Below are 19,384 nucleotides of genomic sequence, written 5' to 3'. Positions count from 1 at the left end.
AAAAAAAAAAAAAAAAAAAAAAAAAAAAGAAAAGAAACACTGTTTTTAGTGACTTAGAATCAAACATAATAATTAAACCCATATCAAGGAACTGCATTCAGCTCTAACAGACATCTCCCCAAATTCACGAGGAGTATGTTTGTTCTCATGTAGGACTGAGTCAGCGCATTTAAAAATACAGTAGGACTTCCCTGGTGATGCAATGGTTAAGACTCTGCACTTCCACTGCAGAGGGCACAGGTTTGATCCCTGGTCAGGGAAGTTCTGCGTGACACATGGTGCAGCCGGAAAAAAAAAAAGAGAAAAGGAAAAAAATACAATACCTTAACAAAGTCTCACAGGTTGTTTTGTTTTCCTACAACATTGTAGCTTTTGTGGTAGAATCACGATCAGAGCGTCAGTAAAAGTTTTGAGAACAAAGAGTCTGCTATACAAATTAGACCTTGTAAAATATGTTAACATCTAGAGAAGAGTGGAATCACAGCATCAGAGATCACTAAACATGAGTCTGAATTAGTGGTCTGCAGGACATGTTAGGGTTTGTAGGAAAATCCAAATTGTGAGTGCCTGACCACATGACTGAATCCCTGACACCAAGCTCTTGAAGGTATTTATGGAAGCCTATAACTCTGAGAAAAATAGAAATCAAGTACTTGGCATTTCTTTTGATGATACTCTTGATTGGTAAGGCCAACAATCAGGAAAACGGGCTGAAAGCTGGTTTCCAAGTAGCCCCTATGCATCTCTCTCTCATACTTTAATGTGGCTGCAAAAACTTAGTAATGGCTTTATTTCTGCCTTCCAAATCTCATGCCAATAGGCTACTGGTAAATTCAAACACAGAATCATAAAGGGAAGGGATTCTGGGAACTGTAGCTCCTAACATTACCCATGCTGATGTAACACAATCCAGAACTCTGTATCTCATGATCACATCACAAGCGTCTCTTAAGTAAAAACCCACTGTTTAATTCACTATCACAAGCAAGGACAAAGCGAAGGGCAAAAGCTGAAAGTAACAATTCACATGAGACTGTACACTTGGAAGAACTCTGCATAATTAAAAATTTCTGCCAAATATTTAGAAGAAAAACAGAATAAGATTCCACTGTCCTAAATAAACAAATATTCTCTCAATCCATGGTGGAAAACATAATGGTTGATTATACAGTATCTGCCACACTAAGCCAGTAGGAAAATACAAACAAATACCACACTGTCATTGTTCCAATAACCCCTTTAAGGACAATTTAAAGAACTAACATATTAAAACTACTTATATATTAAAAATACGCTTCAAATCACCCATGAGTCCAACAAACTGTAAAGATGCTTTATTTCCTAAAACATAAGAAAAAACACTTCCTGCAAAATTTACGTACTGTAGCCAAAAGAGCACTTCAACAGTTAATTTTCATCTAAATGTTTATTTGCAAAAGAACTGGAAATACACTCCCTATGGGTCCACTTTAGTGATGAAGGACTCATAAAGGCAATACCAGGTTTACAACTTTTGTAAGATTTCTCTCCTGATGTGAATTTTCTGAAGCACTGTGCATGAATTCATTTGCAGGAAGATTTCCCGAGTTTCATATGTAGTGTTTCTTGGTAGTATGTATCCTCACATGTCTTCTTAAGGATGAGGAACAACTGAAGGCCTTCCCACACTGCTTACATTCATATGGTTTCTCTCCAGTGTGCATTCTCATATGTATTGGTAAAGATGAGGGCCATTTGAAGACTTTACCACATTCCTTACATTTGTAAGGTTTCTCTGCAGTGTGCGTCCTCACGTGCTGTTGCAAAAGTTCAGGCCAGCTGAAGGCCTTCCCACATTGCTTGCATTCATAAAGCTTCTCAGCAGTGTGCCTTCTCATGTGTCTTTGTAACGAGATGTGGCAACTGAAAGCTTTCCCACAGAGCTTGCATTCATATGATTTGTCTCCAGGATGCATTCTCACATGCTCTTGATAGCAAGCGGACAAACTGAAGGCTTTCCCACATTGCTTACATTCGTAGGGTTTCTCTTTAGTGTGTGTTCTTGTATGTTTTCGCAAGGATATGGGCCAGTTGAAAGTTTTTCCACACTGCCTGCACTCGTAAGGTTTCTCTCCAGTGTGCACTCTCATGTGTCCTCGAAAGGATGAGGGGTGGCTGAATGCCTTACCACACTGGTTACATTCATAGGGTTTTTCTCCACCATGTGTCCTTTCATGCCTTCGAAATGACTGGGGATAAATGAAGGCTTTTCCACATTGCTTGCATTCATAGGGCTTCTCTCCAGTGTGAATCCTTTCATGGCTTCGAAAGGATTGGAGATAAATGAAGGTTTTCCCGCACTGTTTACATTCATAGGGCTTCTCCCCCGTGTGTGTTATCATGTGCCTTCGAAAAGCCGAGAAATAACTGAAGGCTTCCCCACATTCCTTACATTTATGTGGTGTCTCCCCAGTGTGTGATATCATGTGTCTTCGAAAAGTTGAGGAGTAACTGAAGGCTTCCCCACATTCCATACATTTATAGGGCTTCTCTCCAGTGTGTGTTATCATGTGTCTTCGAAAAGTTGAGGAATAACTGAAAGCTTTCCCACATTCCTCACATTTATATGGCTTCTCTCCAGTATGTGTTCTCACATGACTAGTAAGACTTGAAAAATCAATGAAGGCTTTTCCACATTGCTGACATTCATAGCTTTTCTCCGCAGTATGAATCCTTATATGCCGGTTAAGGGAAGAAGTACGAGGAAAAGTTTTTCCACATAATTTACACACATAGGGTCTCTCTCCACTGTGGGTCCTCACATGCGTCCTTAGGTGTGAACGACAACTGTAGGCCTGCCCACATTCCTGACATTGATACGGTTTGTGTCCAGTGCAAACAGCGATGTGACTCTTGAGGGATGAATGATGCGTGAAGACTTTTCCATGTGTACTGCATTCATACCTTTTTACTCCAGTAAGAGTTTTCTGGTACAGGTTAAGATTTGGAGTCTGACTGAAGCCTTCCCCACATTGATCATTACTTTCATGGAGTCTCTCCACCACGTGATCTCTGTTAAAAATGAGAAGCATGTTATCAATGGCTTGATTAATAATGATTTATTAGTAAGTACGAGAATTACATTTTCACCAATTTCAGTGGATGGATAGATTTTCTCCCCGACTTCTTTTTTTTAAAAATAAATTTATTTTATTTATTTATTTTTGGCTGCATTGGGTCTTCATTGCTGTGCGAGGGCTTTTCTCTAGTTGAGGTGAGCAGGGGCTACTCTTCGTTGCGGTGCGCAGGCTTCTCATTGCTGCAGAGCACAGGCTCTAGGTGCACGGGCTTCAGTAGTTGTGGCACACAGGCTCAGTAGTTGTGGCTCACAGGCTCTAGAGTACAGGCTCAGTAGTTGTGGTGCACGGGCTTAGTTGCTCCACAGCATGTGGGATCTTCCCCAACCAGGGCTTGAACCCACGTCCCCTGCACTGGCAGGAGGATTCCCAACCGCTGTGCTACAAGGGAAGCCCTATCTGACTACTTTTAAAGTGGAATGAACTCAATGCCACAGAAGGGGGCTCAACCACAACGATTACAAAAACAATGTTTCTTAAACATGGGCTCTTCTGTTGTTTTCAGCTGTTTCTATCACTCAACATCAATGTCGCATTTAAGAAAAAAATCATCGTGAAAATCTCTATGAATAAACAAATTTGATCTAGGCTTACATGTGTTTTGTTTGTTTGCTTTTTAAACTTTATGACATACTAAGATTCCCTCCTGAAATACTGCTTTCTCTCAAGAGTGCAACTCACCTCAGATGTCTCCCTTGATCTATGTGCTGATCTTCAAGGCTGAGTTCTTCCCAAATTTTTCCTAAGACGGAGGCCAAGGAATCATTTCCAGTGAACTTTGATATTTTATGCTCCTTGGATATTTTATTCCCATAAATATCCTGCTGAGAAACTGACCCATTGGCCTTAAATTGAGTCTCATCCTCTGAAAGCAAAAAGGTAACAAATCTTACAAGAAAGGAGGTACCTGTTAGCCAAAAAGGACACAGAGGAGTTTAGCTATGTCAAGACTTCATCAATAACAAGTATAAGGGGTCAAAATGGTAAGCACTTTAACAAACACAGTAAAATTCTCATATGGTTCAAAAACAGACCTCACTGGGCCCCCTAAGGCCCCATGAAATCTATATCCACCAATGATGCTAAGGGAGCTTTCTTTACAGAAACAAGAACTCAGTTTAATACACAGATTCTCAGTCTCATGGGGAGAAACTATTAGATTCTAAGTCTATGATGGTTATGACCATGGCTGTCTTATTAGTTAACATATTTCCTTTCCACGGTCCAATTCTTGGAACAGTGATGTGCCAGAAATGCTTGTCTCTAAATGACTAAGTGAAGGAATAATGTCATTCTTACCCACTGAGGCCAGGTTTCTGAAGTTTTCCAGCATCACATCTCTGTAGAGCTCCCTCTGAGCAGAATCCAGCAAAGCCCACTCCTCCAGATTGAAGTCCACGGCCACATCCTCAAAGACCACCGAGTTCTGAAACACCCAAGATATGTGCAGGTGCATGGGTGAGACTCACAGCATTGAACAACTGGACTCAAGTCACAGGAAGTTCAAATAAGATTCCATGGTCATCTAACATCTACTCTGTGATCCAGTCATCACACCTCCTACTTTATGTCAACAATCATAGATTATCCTCATAGATTTAACAGCACTAACACACTGAACTTATCTCTACACTTTTACTGTGACCACTCAAGGCTTATTCTTCTCCAACCAAAGGGTTTAGACCACATTGGAGAAACGAAAAAAAAATGCTATACAAATGAAATAATATTTGCATCTTAAGACCCATCAATCCCTTGTGACACAAGTGACTTTAGCTCCTTCCTACTGTACAACATCCATAAGCACATGAAGCCCAAGGTCAACCTGGATGAGGTTTAAGGAATACAAACACAATGAAGGACTGGGAACTTTTCCTTCTCTTTCCACCACCAAATATGAGAGGCCCATGGGCCTGTGGGAACCCAACTTGCTGCAAGGGCCTGCTAGCCATATTGTCTTTCTGTTTTTAACATCTTTATTGGAGTATAATTGCTTTACAGTTGTGTGTTCCTTTCTGCTGTATAACAAAGTGAATTGGCTATATGTATACATATATCCCCATATCTCCTCCCTCTTGCGTCTCCCTCCCACCCTCCCTAACCCACCCCTCTAGGTGGTCACAAAGCACCGAGCTGATCTCCCTGTGCTATACAGCTGCTTCCCACTAGCTATCTATTTTACATTTAGTAGTGTATATATGTCCATGCTACTCTCTCACTTCGTCCCAGCTTACCATTCCCCCTCCCCGTGTACTCAAGTTCATTCTCTACATATGAATCTTTATTCCTGTCCTGCTCCTAGGTTCTTCAGAGCCTTTTTTTTTTTAGATTCCATATACATATATATATATATGTGTGTGTGTGTGTGTGTGTCAGCATATGGTATTTGTTTTTCTCTTTCTGATTTACTTCACTCTGTATGACAGACTCTAGGTCCATCCAAGCCATACTGTCTTAAAGAACACCAGGCTATCAGGACAGTCCAACTGGCTGAATGAAATATTTCTTTTGAAGAAGTATTTATTTTAACATTTTTGTGTAATAGTTATCACCAGCTCAGTTTCTACTCTTTTCCTCTATTTTCATGAAAATAGGAAGTCAGAACTGCATATGTTCCCTACACTCCTGAGCCAGTGCTGCTGCCCACCAGTTCTGAGTTCACACACACACACACACATTACATGATGCCAAAACAGCTCTTCTACCAGACCCATAAAAGAGTACTCTATCTAACCTTGAGGATAAGGTTAAGAGCTGTACTTTGCAAAGGACTTTAACATCAAAAACATCTGACAGTGGGCTTCACTAGTGGTGCAGTGGTTGAGAATCCGCCTGCCAATGCAAGGGACACAGGTTCGAGCCCTGGTCTGGGAAGATCCCATGTGCCACGGAGCAACTAAGCCCATGCGCCACAACTACTGAGCCCGCGTGCCTAGAGCCCGTGCTCCACAACAAAAGAAGCCACCACAATGAGAAGCCCACGCACCACAACGAAGAGTAGCCCCCAGTCACCACAACTAGAGAAAAGCCCACGTGCAGCAACGAAGACCAAATACAGACAAAAAGAAATTAATTAATTAATTTAAAAAAGAAAACATCTGACAGCAAATTTAGCCTTGAGTATAAAATATATAGAAGATTCAGCAGTGTTTTCCTACAAAGGAAACACTCCCTTGCCTCAAATTCCAGGAGACAGTGATTCCACACAAACCATCCTAGAGGCTGCACTCTCAATTTCTCTCACGTCCATGTCCCTCCCCTGGTGGGCACATGAGCGTGTCAGGCCAACCCCTAAGCACAGGGACCACTGAGCTGCATGCCTCCCTTAAGCCATGGTTTTTTAAAAAGTTCATCAACCCGCTGACATCCATGAGCATGGGAAAGAAAACACTCTCATATAATAATCCTGATGCCAGTATTTAGTACATATTCAACGGAGTAGCAGCATAACAGGAATATCTCTACTGTACAGGGAACAACAGGAGCTTCTGGAGGTGAGATGCTCTCTGTACAGTTATCTGTAGTGTTTCCTCTACTTAGTGTGCAGGAAAGGAGTTGACATTGCAAACCTTAACTTTATCCTTGGCAGTGACTGCTAGCAAGGTTGGCCTTGGCCAGTGTGTGGGAACTTTAATTTCTGAAGGTTTCACATCACCCTAATTATTACTCCCTGTCTCTGACTGTGCAGACAACACTGTTAGTGCTGAGCACCTGCTTTTCGCCTGGGAGTCTGGGCTTTGGGTCCTTGTTGTGCAGAGGATGCTCACATGATCAGCTGTGAGCTGATAAAAGCCCCCGGTGAACTGAGTCCCCAGTGAGCCTCCGGTAGATGGTATTTCACATGCTGTCACGACTCATCCCTGGGGCTATCAGGTGTGTTATGTGCGACTCCACTGGGAAAGGACTCTTAAAAGCCTGCACCTGGTTTCCTTCAGATTTCTCCTCATGAGCCTTTTCCCTTTGCTGATTCTGCTGTGCTCTTTTGTTGTAACAAATCATAGTCATGACTCCAACAATATGCTGTCACGTGAGTCCTACCTGCAGGACCTAGGGGTGGTTTTGGGGACACCAGACACATTAGAACTGGGATTTGCTAGAGCAACCCTGATTCACTAAAATATGGCAAAAGCACTGTCTGGGAAGTGGGAGAGTGAAGGAGGAGGGGATGGCAAACCTTTGCAGCAGGGTAGCTATGGAGTCATCCAGGTATGAAAGGGCAGCTGTCTGGTGTGAGGCTAAAAGTTGACTGAGGTGTGGGAATTCCCTGGCTGTCCAGTGGTTAGGACTCGGCGCTTTCACTGCTGGGGCCTGGGTTCCATCCCTGGTCGGGGAACTAAGATCCCACAAGCTGTGCCGGGGCAAAAAAAAAAAAAAACGTTGACTGCGGTAAAAATAAGCAATCCAACTCCAGGAGGTCTGGCTCACTGGATATACCAGCTGCCTGTGGCCATGGAGGCCAAGTGAGAAGAAAATCAAAGTTCAGCACAGGTGACACCTGTGATTTTTGCTCTCTCTTCTAGGCAGGAGGAGAAAAGGCTGGCAAGTTCCCAAAAGTGAGCTTTGGATAGGCAAAAAATGTTAAAAAAGATTGTACTGCATCAGGAGAAAAAAAGTTAAATCAGTTCCTAGAGCTGAAACAAAATTTTAGACAAACCAAAGGGGAGGGGACAGCCAGCCTTTCTTCAGCCTAGCTGCTGGGCCTCCTGGCCCACCCACATGTGCCAGCCAGTATCTTCCCAGCTGTAACGCTATCCCTGTAAACGCTAAATACGTTTACAGAGATAGGCTGAAATCCTAACCCCTGATACCTATAAATGTGACCTTACTTGGAAACAGGGTCTTTGCAAATGTAATCAAACTAAGATGAGGTCATTAGGATGGGCCCTAATCCAATGACTGGTATCCATAGGAGACAGGGAAAATGCCATGTGAAGACAGAGCCACACAGAGAAGGCAGCAGAGGAAGAAGATGGACGCAGAGACTGGAATCATGCTGCCACAAGCAATGGAACGCCTGGGGATACAGAAAGTATAAGAGACAGGAAATGACCCCAGGACCCTAGAGAATTCTGAGGGAGCATGATCCTGCCAACACCTTCATTTCGGACTTCAGCCTCCAGAAATGTGAGAGAACACCCACATTGTGGTAATTTGTTATGGCAGCCCTTGGAAATGAACACAAGGTTTGACTGCAATGAGGGAAAAAAGGGGGGGGATTTTTTTTTTTTTTTTACTTAATATGGTTTTGTTTTGTGGCTACTGCACCTGCTTGGATGGTAAAAATGGATACTAATGGTATCTGCTTGTAATTTTATAAATGCTAGAGAGATCATCCCCATCAGTGCTAAGAAAAATGAGACACAGCTTCCTTGCTGTTTCCAACTGGTGCCTGGATTGGAATTGGAACCCTAAGTATCAGAAACAAGATTAGGTCTCCATAAATGATTTTTTACTATGACTTTTACTCACTGGAGGTTCAAAAAGAGGTAAACAGGGACTTCCCTGGTGGTGCAGTGGTTAAGAATCTGCCTGCCAATGCAGGGGATACGAGTTCAAGCCCTGATCCAGGAAGATCTCACATGCCATGGAGCAACTAAACCCATGTGCCACAACTACCGAGCCTGCACTCTAGAGCCCATGAGCCACAACTACTGAGCCCACACGCCTAGAGCCTGTGCTCTGCTACAAGAGAAGCCACCACAATGAGAAACCCATGCACCGCAATGAAGAGTAGTCCCCACTCACTGCAACTAGAGAAAGCCCGCATGAAGCGACGAAGACCCAACACAGCCAAAAATAAATAAATAAATAAATAAATAAATAAATAATTTTAAAAAAGAGGTAAACAAAATGAAAAAACAGGCAATCTTTAAGTAAAGATATACTTTTGGAATTTTAGGTAGAAGTTTTCAGTTTGCTAAAAAGCTCTTTTGAAAACCTATTTCGGATGACCTTCAGAGGCTGATTGCCCAGCAGGGGCTTAGCTGGGACTCTAAGGCAGACCAGACAAGAAGGGATTAGGACAGTCTCAATGCAGGGAGAAAGGTACCCAATCTTGTTGACTTTGCTTTATTCTTGCAGTCAGAAATCACATCCATGAGCAGACTATACACCGAAGCCTGGGAGGCCTCCTAGTGAATCTCTGAACCTAGGGTGGTCATGGGGACTGCTACAGACTGAAGGTTTGTGTCCCCCCAAAATTCACGTCAAAACCTAATCCCCAATGTGATGGTGTTTGGAGGTGGGCCTTTTGGAGGTGGCCAGGAATGGGATTTGCCCTTATAAAAAGGACCCCAGAGAGCTCCTTGGACCCTTCTGCTGTGTGAGGACACAGTGAGAAGACGGCCACCTACAAACCAGGAAGCAGACTCTCACCAGACACCGAATCTTCTGGTGCCTTGATCTTGGACTTCCAGCCAAGATCAAGTTCTTGGACTTCCAGAACTGTGAGAAACAAAGGTCTGCTGTGTATAAGCCACCCAGCTTACAGGTGCCCCAGCTGACTAAGACAGGGACTCCCAACACACCTAGCTTGAAACCGTCAAATATTTAACACTTTACAATATTAATTTTTGTTTGTTCGTTTTTGTGGGATTTTCTTCGTTCTTTTTAAAAAATTTTTTTTGTTATATTACAATACTAATTTTTAAAATGTGCCATTGAGCACACATTATATGAGAAAGACAAATATACTTATAATAACTCTGTAAAGCAGACATGATTAAAACGAGTTCACAGCAGACGAAATGCAGAACAGTGAATTAATAACATCATGCCAGCTTGGCACACTTGCCCTTCTTTCACACACACCTCACAGCTGTTTTGCTAGTGTGACTGTTACTTCCCACTGTGATGAGGAGATAAGCTAGCTTCTGCCGGGCGCTGTGGAGAGCAGCCAACAGAAACATCCTATTCCATCCTTACATCTCACACTGCTTCTCCTGCCAAAGCCCCGTGCCCACGCAAAAACGCTTTGTTTGAAGACCTGACCTCTGGCTCTTTCATTTAGTAAAATTTGTTTAGGTTACAGTACTTGCAGGCACTAGGGCTACAGCACTAACAAAACAAAAATTCTGAACCACGTGGATCTTAAATTCTTTTGGAGGAAAGCAGTAAATAAGCTAATCAAATATAATTACTGAGGAAAATGTGGCAGAGCAAGGGGATTTGGAGGGGTATATATATATGGGAAGGGGCAGAGATTTTCACGTGTGTGTATATACACGTTGATATCGATACACATATATATGAATGAATGGCTGCAGGGCAGAGTAAGGGAGAACAGTAAAATAACCATTTGAGATAAGACTGCAAACTGGCACCTAAAAATCTAAATAACAAATATATACATATATATACACACATAATTACATATAATTATATATATCTTCACGTAATTCAACATATTGGTCATATTTGGAGAGTGGCAGAGGGGCCTGCCACTGGGGTTCATTTCAAGCCTTTTAAGAAAGCTTGTTCTACATTTAGGGCTGAGTTTCATTTAACAGAGGATTACTTTTTTTAAACATTTCTGTCAACTGTACGTATGTCACATGCATTTTCCTGCACTAATGTTATATGATACAACAGAAAACTCTAAAATCAATTCACAGGATTTACCTGTAATCATCTTAGAGCTGCTGAAAGCCATTTTATAATATTCAACAGTCATACATAAAAAAAAACTCTTACCAATGGGGAATAGATGGTAATGTGCATGACTGGATAAAGGAAAATGGACAAAGGAATATTCAAACGAGACCAAAGAACATATAAATGGTATGAAATTCACTGTTTTCTCCAAGACAATCAGGTACAAATGAAGTGTGGACAGATGACCTGACTCTCAGTCAACATTACATTAGCAATCCAATCTGGAAAATGCACAAATGTGCAATGCCAGGAGACACTTGTCTTAATGCCTAACTCAACAGCTGCACATGGATGACACCAACAGAACACAAAGATAATCGTACAATAAGATTCTGAACAAGATCTCAGGATAAAAATTCAACATAAAAATAAATTTCATTACCTTTCTAATTAATAGCAACAGCAAGTTGGAAAGTTCACTTTAAAAAGATAACACATACATAAACAAATGGGACCTAATGAAATTTAAAAGCTTTGCACAGCAAAGGAACCCATAAACAAGATGAAAAGACAATCCTCAGAATGGGAGAAAATATTTGCAAACGAAGCAACGGACAAAGGATTAATCTCCAAAATATACAAACAGCTCATGCAGCTCAATATCAAAAAAACAAACATTGCAATCAAAAAATGGGCAGAAGACCTAAATAGACATTTCTCCAAAGAAGACATACAGATGGCCAACAATCACATGAAAAGATGCTCAACATCACTAATTATCACGGAAATGCAAATCAAAACTACAATGAGGTATCACCTCACACCGACCAGAATGGCCATCATCAAAAAATCTACAAAAAAGGGTTTCCCTGGTGGCGCAGTGGTTAAGAATCCACCTGCCAATGCAGGGGACACAGATTCAAACCCTGGTCTGGGAAGATCCCACATGCCGCAGAGCAACTAAGCCCATGTGCCACAACTACTGAGCCTGTGCTCTAGGGCCCGTGAGCCACAACTACTGAGCCCATGCACCACAACGACTGAGCCCGCGAGCCCCAACTACTGAAGCCCATGCGCCTAGAGCCCGTGCTCTGCAACAAGAGAAGCAATCGCAATGAGAAGCCCGCGCACTGCAACGAAGAGTAGCCCCCGCTCACCACAACTAGAGAAAGCCCACGTGCAGCAACTAAGACCCAATGCAGCCAAAAATAAATAAATTAATTTTTTTTTTAAATCTACAAACAGGACTTCCCTGGTGGCGCAGTGGTTAAGAATCGCCTACCAATGCAGGGGACACAGATTCGAACCCTGGTCTGGGAAGATCCCACATGCCGTGAACCAACTAAGCCCATGCGCCACAACTACTGAGCCTGCCCTCTAGAGCCTGCGAGCCACAACTATTGAGCCTGCAAGCCACAACTACTGAAGCCCACACACCTAAAGCCTGTGCTCTGCAACAAGAGAAGCCACTGCAATGAGAAGCCCATGCACCGCAACAAAGAGCAGCCCCCGCTCGCCGCAACTAGAGAAAGCCCACACACAGCAACGAAGACCCAACGCAGCCAAAAAAATTAATTTTAAAAACACTTAACTTAAAAAAAAAGTCTACAAACAATAAATGTGGAGAAAAGGGAACCCTCATGCACTGTTGGTGGGAATAAATTGATACAGCCACTGTAAATTGATACAGCCACTATGCAGAACAGTATGGAGGTTCCTTAGAAAACTAAAAACAGAAGTACCAAATGACCCAGCAACCCCATTACTGGGCATACACCCAGAGAAAATCATAATTCAAAAACACACATGCACCCCAATGTTCATTGCAGCACTATTTATAATAGCCAGGACATGGAAGCAACCTAAATGTAGAACATGTGGTACATATATACAATGGAATATTACTCAGCCACAAAAAAGAATGAAATTGGGTCATTTGTAGAGATGTGGATGGACCTAGAGACTGTCATACAAAGTGAAGTTAAGTCAGAAAGAGAAAAACAAATATTGTATATTAACACACATATATTTGGAATCTAGAAAAATGGTACAGATGATCTTATTTGCAAAGCAGAAGTAGAGACACAGACAAAGAGAACAAACGTATGGATAGCAAGGGAGAGGTGGGGGGGGGAAGAATTGGGATAATGGGATTGACATATATACACTATTGATACTATGTATAAAATAGATAACTAGGGCTTCCCTGGTGGCGCAGTGGTTGAGAGTCCGCCTGCCGATGCAGGGGACACGGGTTCGTGCCCCGGTCCGGGAAGATCCCACATGCCGCGGAGCGGCTGGGCCCGTGAGCCATGGCTGCTGAGCCTGCGTGTCCGGAGCCTGTGCTCCGCAACGGGAGAGGCCACAACAGTGAGAGGCCCACATACCGCAAAAAATAAATAAATAAATAAATAAATAAATAACGATAACTAATGAGAACCTACTGTATAGCACAGGGGACTCTACTCAGTGTTCCGTTGTGACCTAAATGGGAAGGAAATCCAAAAAAGAGGGGATATATGTATATGTATAGCTGATTCACTCTGCTGTACAGTAGAAACTAACATAACATCGTAAAGCAACTATACTCCAATAAAAATTAATTTTAAAAAAGGTAAAAAAGATAACACATACAGCAGAAACTAACACATTGTTAATCAACTATACTCCAATAAAAATTATTACTCAAAAAAAAAAAAAGATAACACATACCATGGTAAAAACCAAATTGAAGTAGTACAAAATCAGTTTAATGAAGGCTATAAAAAGAACCTAACAAAAATTTTAAAACATGAAGGATAATAACAAAGCAAAATGAAATAAATGACAAGATGGCACATGTTCTTAAAAAGAAATCAGTGTCACCAAGATATCAACCCTCCCAAGACAGAGTCTTTATAAAATTCCGTAAAATTGCCAAATCAGATGTTTTTTAGGATTTGACAAATACTAACTTTACACACAAATGCCCCCAAACAGCCAAAATATTCTGAAGTACCAGGCAGGAATCCGTCTATCACACTGCAAGGGTTTTAAAGCAGCAGCAACTCCTGACAGGACGGAATTGGCAAAGGAATGGACGACTAAATCTACAGAAAGGAACAGAGTCCCAGGCAAGCCTGTGGCTATGGGGAGGGGGAGACCTGATTCACCACAGGGTACCCACGGGGAGCCAAGCAGAAATGATAGACACTTCCACACGTGGGACAGGACAAACATATCTAAGTAACATCCGCGTATTCCCACCTCTTCCATGGGCAATAACTAATTTACTGCAGATTTAAGCAAAGTGTGTTGCAGATAATAAAAAACAACAGTATCATCTACTGTCACAAATTAAATAACTGGTATTTTTGGTGAAATTTCACCTACCACACTATGTGGTACTGTATTCACTTCTCTGCAGCTGTTCAGGAAGGGACAGACCTGAGAAACTTACTACAGACAGGAGGAGATTTTAAAAGAATGTTTAACAAACGTAATGTATGACATTTTCTTTTTTTTTTTTTCCTGAAACTCACTCCTTTGAAAGTATTTTACCTTATATTTCCTGCTGTACTAATTCAATGTATTTTACACTTGCTGAAAATCTGAGGTTCCAGTAAGTGAATACATCTTTTCAAGGTGAAAAACCCACGGAGGGGTTGTGCTGAACTGGTACCCAGACACAGATGACTCAGGGTCAAGTGCAACCACGCTACCACGAGGGGCACCACTGCTAACGTGCTCCCTGAACAAAGGACACCGGCTGTGTCCCCGCTGTGTCGCCAGTGCATTTGACTTGGGGGGTGGGAGGGGTGAGGGGTGCTGCCCCACCTCACAGTGGGCTTTCCTTGACCTTTGCGTTAGTTTTTCTCCCTTGTGTGGTTCTTGTGAGAACCCAGGGGGCAGGAATCATTTCCGTCTTTTCCCCTCAGGCGTCCAGTCAGCTGACAAATAGTGTCCCTCCATGGAATGAGAACTGGGGCTGGGGTCATTTAGGACGGAGGACCTACCGGGAGACGCCCTCCCAGCCCAGGGCCCCCAAGCAGGTCACCCCAGGCTCCCCGCCGGCCCCCGCAGGCCGTCGGCTGGGAGGAGCCGACCAGGGGCTGATGTTCCCGGACCCCCGAGAGAAGAGCAGTTGTGCACATCTAGGTCACCCAGATAGTCCTGAGACACCGGCCCCACAAGCGGGGGCCGGACAGGACGCCGGGACCCCACCCCGCGACCGCTTCCAGCCGGTTCCGGACGGTTCGTAACAGCCCCTCCCGGTCTCGGGCCCCGGTCCCGCGGACTCACCATCTCTGCCGGGCTCCCGGCTCTCCCAGGCGTCCTTGCCGCAGCCCGCGTAGGTGAGAGGTACGAGGAACCGACACCTGGGCCCACGCGGCGCAGGTACGCAGGAGCAGCACGGCTGGCCGAGAACTACCCGCTCACGGGCTGGGAGCGTGCTCTGACTGGACGGTGCTCCTGGCACTCTCTTCCATCTGGCTGTTGATTGGGAGATGCTTCGCGCCCCACCGTCCTGACTGGACAGTGCTTCGGCCATTGCTACTGCCCGGGCCCCTGACTGGACGGTTTCCCGAGGCCCGCCCCCTGACTGGACGGTTTCCCGAGACCCGCCCCTGGAGCCCCTGATTGGACAGTTCTCTGGGCCCGGCCCGCGAGCGCCTGCTTGTTCTCCGGACACCGCCCCGTCGCATCTGATTGGACATTCCTCCCAGGCCCGCCCTCTGGTTATTGAGTGACAGGCCTTCGTAACATATTGTGGACCGACCCGCCCGCGCGGGACGTGGGCCCCGAGCAGAGCCTGCTCTCGGGCGGTCGAACCCGGCGTCTTCCCGCAGTTCGGCGGCCCCTCCTTGTCCTCCTCCTGGACCGGGAAGTCCTGATTCAGTTTCCACGCGGAGCGTCCCTTGTCCGGAGCCGGGACTGGACAGGATGGGACGGGGGAAGGAGAGGGTCTAGTGACTTCCGGGGTCAGCAGTCGGCCCGGGGGCGAGGTCACCGTGGAAACATGTATTTGTTTAAGCCCCCTGGCGCGCGGGCTTCTCATTGCAGTGGCTTCTCTTGTTGCAGAGCACGTGCTGTAGGTGCGCAGCCTTCAGTAGCTGTGGCGTGCGGGCTCTAGAGCACAGGCTCAGTAGTTGTGGCGCGTGGGCTTAGATGCTCCGCGGCCTGTAGGATCTTCCCCCTCCAGTGATGGAACACGTGTCCCCTGCGTTGGCAGGGGGATTCTCGACCACTGCGCCACCAGGAAAGTCCCTGAATTCCTATTTTAACTTATATAAAACAACAACAAAAAAAGCTTATATAAATGTAGGATGGACCTAAGAACTCTTAGTACACTTACTAGATGGGGGCTAAACACCGACTGCATTTAATATGCCTGCTTCTTTTAGAAAACATTCTCTCATTTGACATTAAGTGGATGCCCAAATTCTGATATCGTTTGTCATTCTATTTACAGACAGAACTTTAAAAATTCCTTTTTTAGGAATTCCCTGGCAGTCCAGTGGTTAGGACTCCGAGCTCTCACTGCCGAGGGCCCGGGTTCAATCCCTGGCCGGAGAACTAAAAATCCCACAAACCGTGGGGCATAGCCAAAAAACTAAATAAATAAAATAAATTTTTTTTTTTTACGGTTTTCAAAAAGGTTTTAGATGTTTTCATAAAAATGAGTGTTTAGAGAATTAACATAAAAAAGCTTCAAGGCAAAAATAAGTTACTCATTGGATTTATAAACTATTAAAGATAAAGTATATACTTTTAAAAATATGGGTTAATAATGCATGCCGAGTTTCAATAAATCAGCATGGAATTTAGAAGTCTGCCTTAAGATCGGGTCCTGGCATGGCCCTCAAGCACTCCTGTCTGTTTGCCATAATGTGCTCAGAGATCTATCCTGTGAGCCTCACACATAAAGAACACGTCATTTCATGTATTAAGGTGAAAAATGAGGCTGGTTTCTGAATTCTTCACCAAACACCCATTGCCACAAGAGAGCAGCGTAACACGTGTGGCCATCTGAGGGAAAGGAGGGGCGATGCAAGATATTTAGGCCACGCTGGGATATTATTCATGCACAGAGGTAACAAAGACATCCTCAACCACGCAAGGAATGAGAGGGGCCAATCCCTCTCCCTCCTCCAGATTCCGTCCCCCCTCCAGTTGGCAGAAGCTGCTGGCAAAGCAGAAATGCGGTTTGCAGCGTTTTCACCCACATCACAAAGCAAAGGGTTTGTGGGTTGGTTCAGCCCATAGAATTAAAGGTCCCCAAAGATGTCCACATCCTAATCACTGGAACTTGTGACTGTCACCTTAGGTGGCAAAAGGGACATTGCGGGTGGGATTAAGGCCCCTGAGACAGGGATGACCCTGGATTCCCCGGGGGGCCCAGTGTCATCACAGGGTTCTTATAAGAGGGAGGTGGGAGGGTCAGAGGCAGAGAGAGACGGGAGATGCTGCGCTGCTGGCTGTGAGGATGCAGGAGGGGCCCGCAAGCCAGGGATGCGGCGCCTCTAGAAGCTGGAAAAGGCGGGAACCTATGCTCCCCTGGAGCTTCCGGAAGGACCGGCCCTGCCCACGCCTTGAATTTGGACTTCTGCCCTGCAGAACTGTAATAAGAATAAACTGGCTACGGGCTTCCCTGGTGGCGCAGTGGTTGGGACTCGGCGCTTTCACTGCTAAGGGCCTGGGTTCGATCCCTGGTGGGGGAACTGAGATCCCGCATGCAGCAGGGCACGGCCAAAAGGAAAAAAAGGGGGAGTTCCCAACCAACGTCCAGAGGAAGGAGTTCAGACGCAGCAGAACCAGAAGTCAGACTCCACTAGTGCCTGGTGGGTACCTGTCTGGCTTACAGCTCAGGGACCGACAGACGCTGGGCCCGCAGTCAATGCAGCACGGACCACCAGCACGCGGGCCGGCCGGGAATGCTTTCCCCATTTCTTGCTGAACTGGTGATTCTAACTTCTGGATCCGTGAGTATGACCTTCCCACTTGAGAAGCTGCTCCTGCTTCTTCGTGATCGATCTGTTCTAGGGTCATGCGATGGAGGGTCTATTACTGACTCTTCCTGGACAACCTCACAGGGCGGTCATGAGGGCTCCTGAGTTCACATGGGTCGTGGCCTCTGCTGCCCACAGAGCCAGAGAGCCTAGAAGCCACACCGAGCAATCTGTCTGACCAGGGAGACCCTCACCCCAAACCTGAAGTCCGTAGATACTGGTTCTTTGGTGCCATGAGTTGGAGTTCCACGTCACAAAGCACAGACGGGTAAGGAGTGGGGTTTGCTACCTGCCCCAGACTCACCTGCTCCCTGAAATACTCGGGGAGAGCCGAGTTTGGGGAAGGGAGGATGAAGGGGCGGGGGATGACAGATGCATGGTACCTGGCTGGCTGGGCTGCTGGCTGTCCTGAGAAGGAAAACTACCTGTGGAATTGGACAGTGACAGACCCGACCTCAGGAAAGTGGGTGTGCTGGAGTGATGGATCCCCTGGCAGGTTTGGGCCATTCGGGCTAAAATGAGGGGATTTTTAATTTTAAAAAAAAAGAAAAGAAAAAAAAAAGCAAGTACTGGTGATGACTTTGGTCTTTTCCCTCTTCCAGGAGGAGCAAGGGCTCAGACATTCCCAAAGAGGGTGGCGTGGAAGTGGACAAAACATATTCAGTGTCCCTGTTGCCTATTCCTCCTAGCAGAAAAAAACAGCCTTTTTCCCCCAGTGGCTGCAGCTGCTACAACCTCCCCCAGGGCCCCCTGCATTCCAGCTGGCGGCTTTAATGTTAACCCTGCAATTGCTGAATCACTGAAAGGGTTGAGTGAATTTGCAAGGAAAAAAATGTCAATGGCTCTGTATTGTATGGCCCTTAACATAGGATGCATAATAAAAAATTATTGTGAAATGTTATTGGTTTGCATTTATTAAATACAATAATATAATAATTATAAGCATTATAGTATTATTATAATCCATTATTCTGATTATTATAATAAATGATATAAATATATTATTATAATTTCATAACAGAGAGATCATTCCAATCAGGGAAAGGTGGGGAAAAAAGTCTTAGTGGGACACAACTTCTTTGCTTTTTGCAAAGCTCCGCGCTGAAACCTGACCGTGTCCGTGTGGGCTGTTTCAGCCAGGCTGACCTGAGAGCGGGTCCAGGCGCAAAAACCAGGACTTCGACTCAAGGACCAAAGCAGATCCAGGACACCTGACCAAGGTTTCTAACTATGAGAATCTCACTGATGCTGCGGGGACCATCTGGGAGACTTACAAATGTCTACGAGAAAGGGCTTGTTTCCCTAGGGGACCTGAAACCGAACTGTGGATCAGCCCTGTTTTTCTGATGTGGAGAATAATTATGCTCAGTGAAATAAGCCAGACACAGAAGGACAAATACTGTCTGATTCCACTCACAAGAGGTCCCTAGAGGAGTCACATCCACAGAGACAGGAAGTAGATGGTGGGGGCCAGGGGCTGGGGGAGGGGTGGGGAGTCAGTGTTTCATGGGAACAGAGTTTCAGTTTGGGAAGATGAGAAAGTTCTGGAGATGGATGGTGGGGATGGCTGCACGACAGTGTGAATGTACTTAAAGCCATTGAGCTGTGCACTTAAAAATGGTTAAAATGGCAAACTTTATATGTGTTTAACCACAATAAAATTTTTTTGAAAGAGGAAAAATGGTT

At 44.8% G+C, this 19,384-nt stretch overlaps 1 protein-coding gene across 1 annotated transcript; it reads right to left on the bottom strand.

Annotated features, from left to right (window-relative positions):
* Window positions 1-946: 946 nt before the first annotated feature.
* LOC113608734 (zinc finger protein 555-like) lies at window positions 947-15,232 on the bottom strand. The gene is given in 5 exon segments (XM_027085518.1): window positions 947-1,646; window positions 1,649-3,051; window positions 3,798-3,981; window positions 4,416-4,542; window positions 14,991-15,232. Coding segments are annotated over 5 exon segments (1,800 nt in total). The 5' UTR covers window positions 14,994-15,232; the 3' UTR covers window positions 947-1,563.
* Between the last annotated feature and the right edge of the window lie 4,152 nt (window positions 15,233-19,384).

Source organism: Aethalodelphis obliquidens, unplaced genomic scaffold (genome assembly GCF_003676395.1).
Source record: "Aethalodelphis obliquidens isolate GAN/ISIS:26980383/991018 unplaced genomic scaffold, ASM367639v1 scaffold53, whole genome shotgun sequence".
Taxonomy (NCBI): domain Eukaryota; kingdom Metazoa; phylum Chordata; class Mammalia; order Artiodactyla; family Delphinidae; genus Aethalodelphis; species Aethalodelphis obliquidens.
This window is presented reverse-complemented; position numbering and strand designations above follow the sequence as displayed.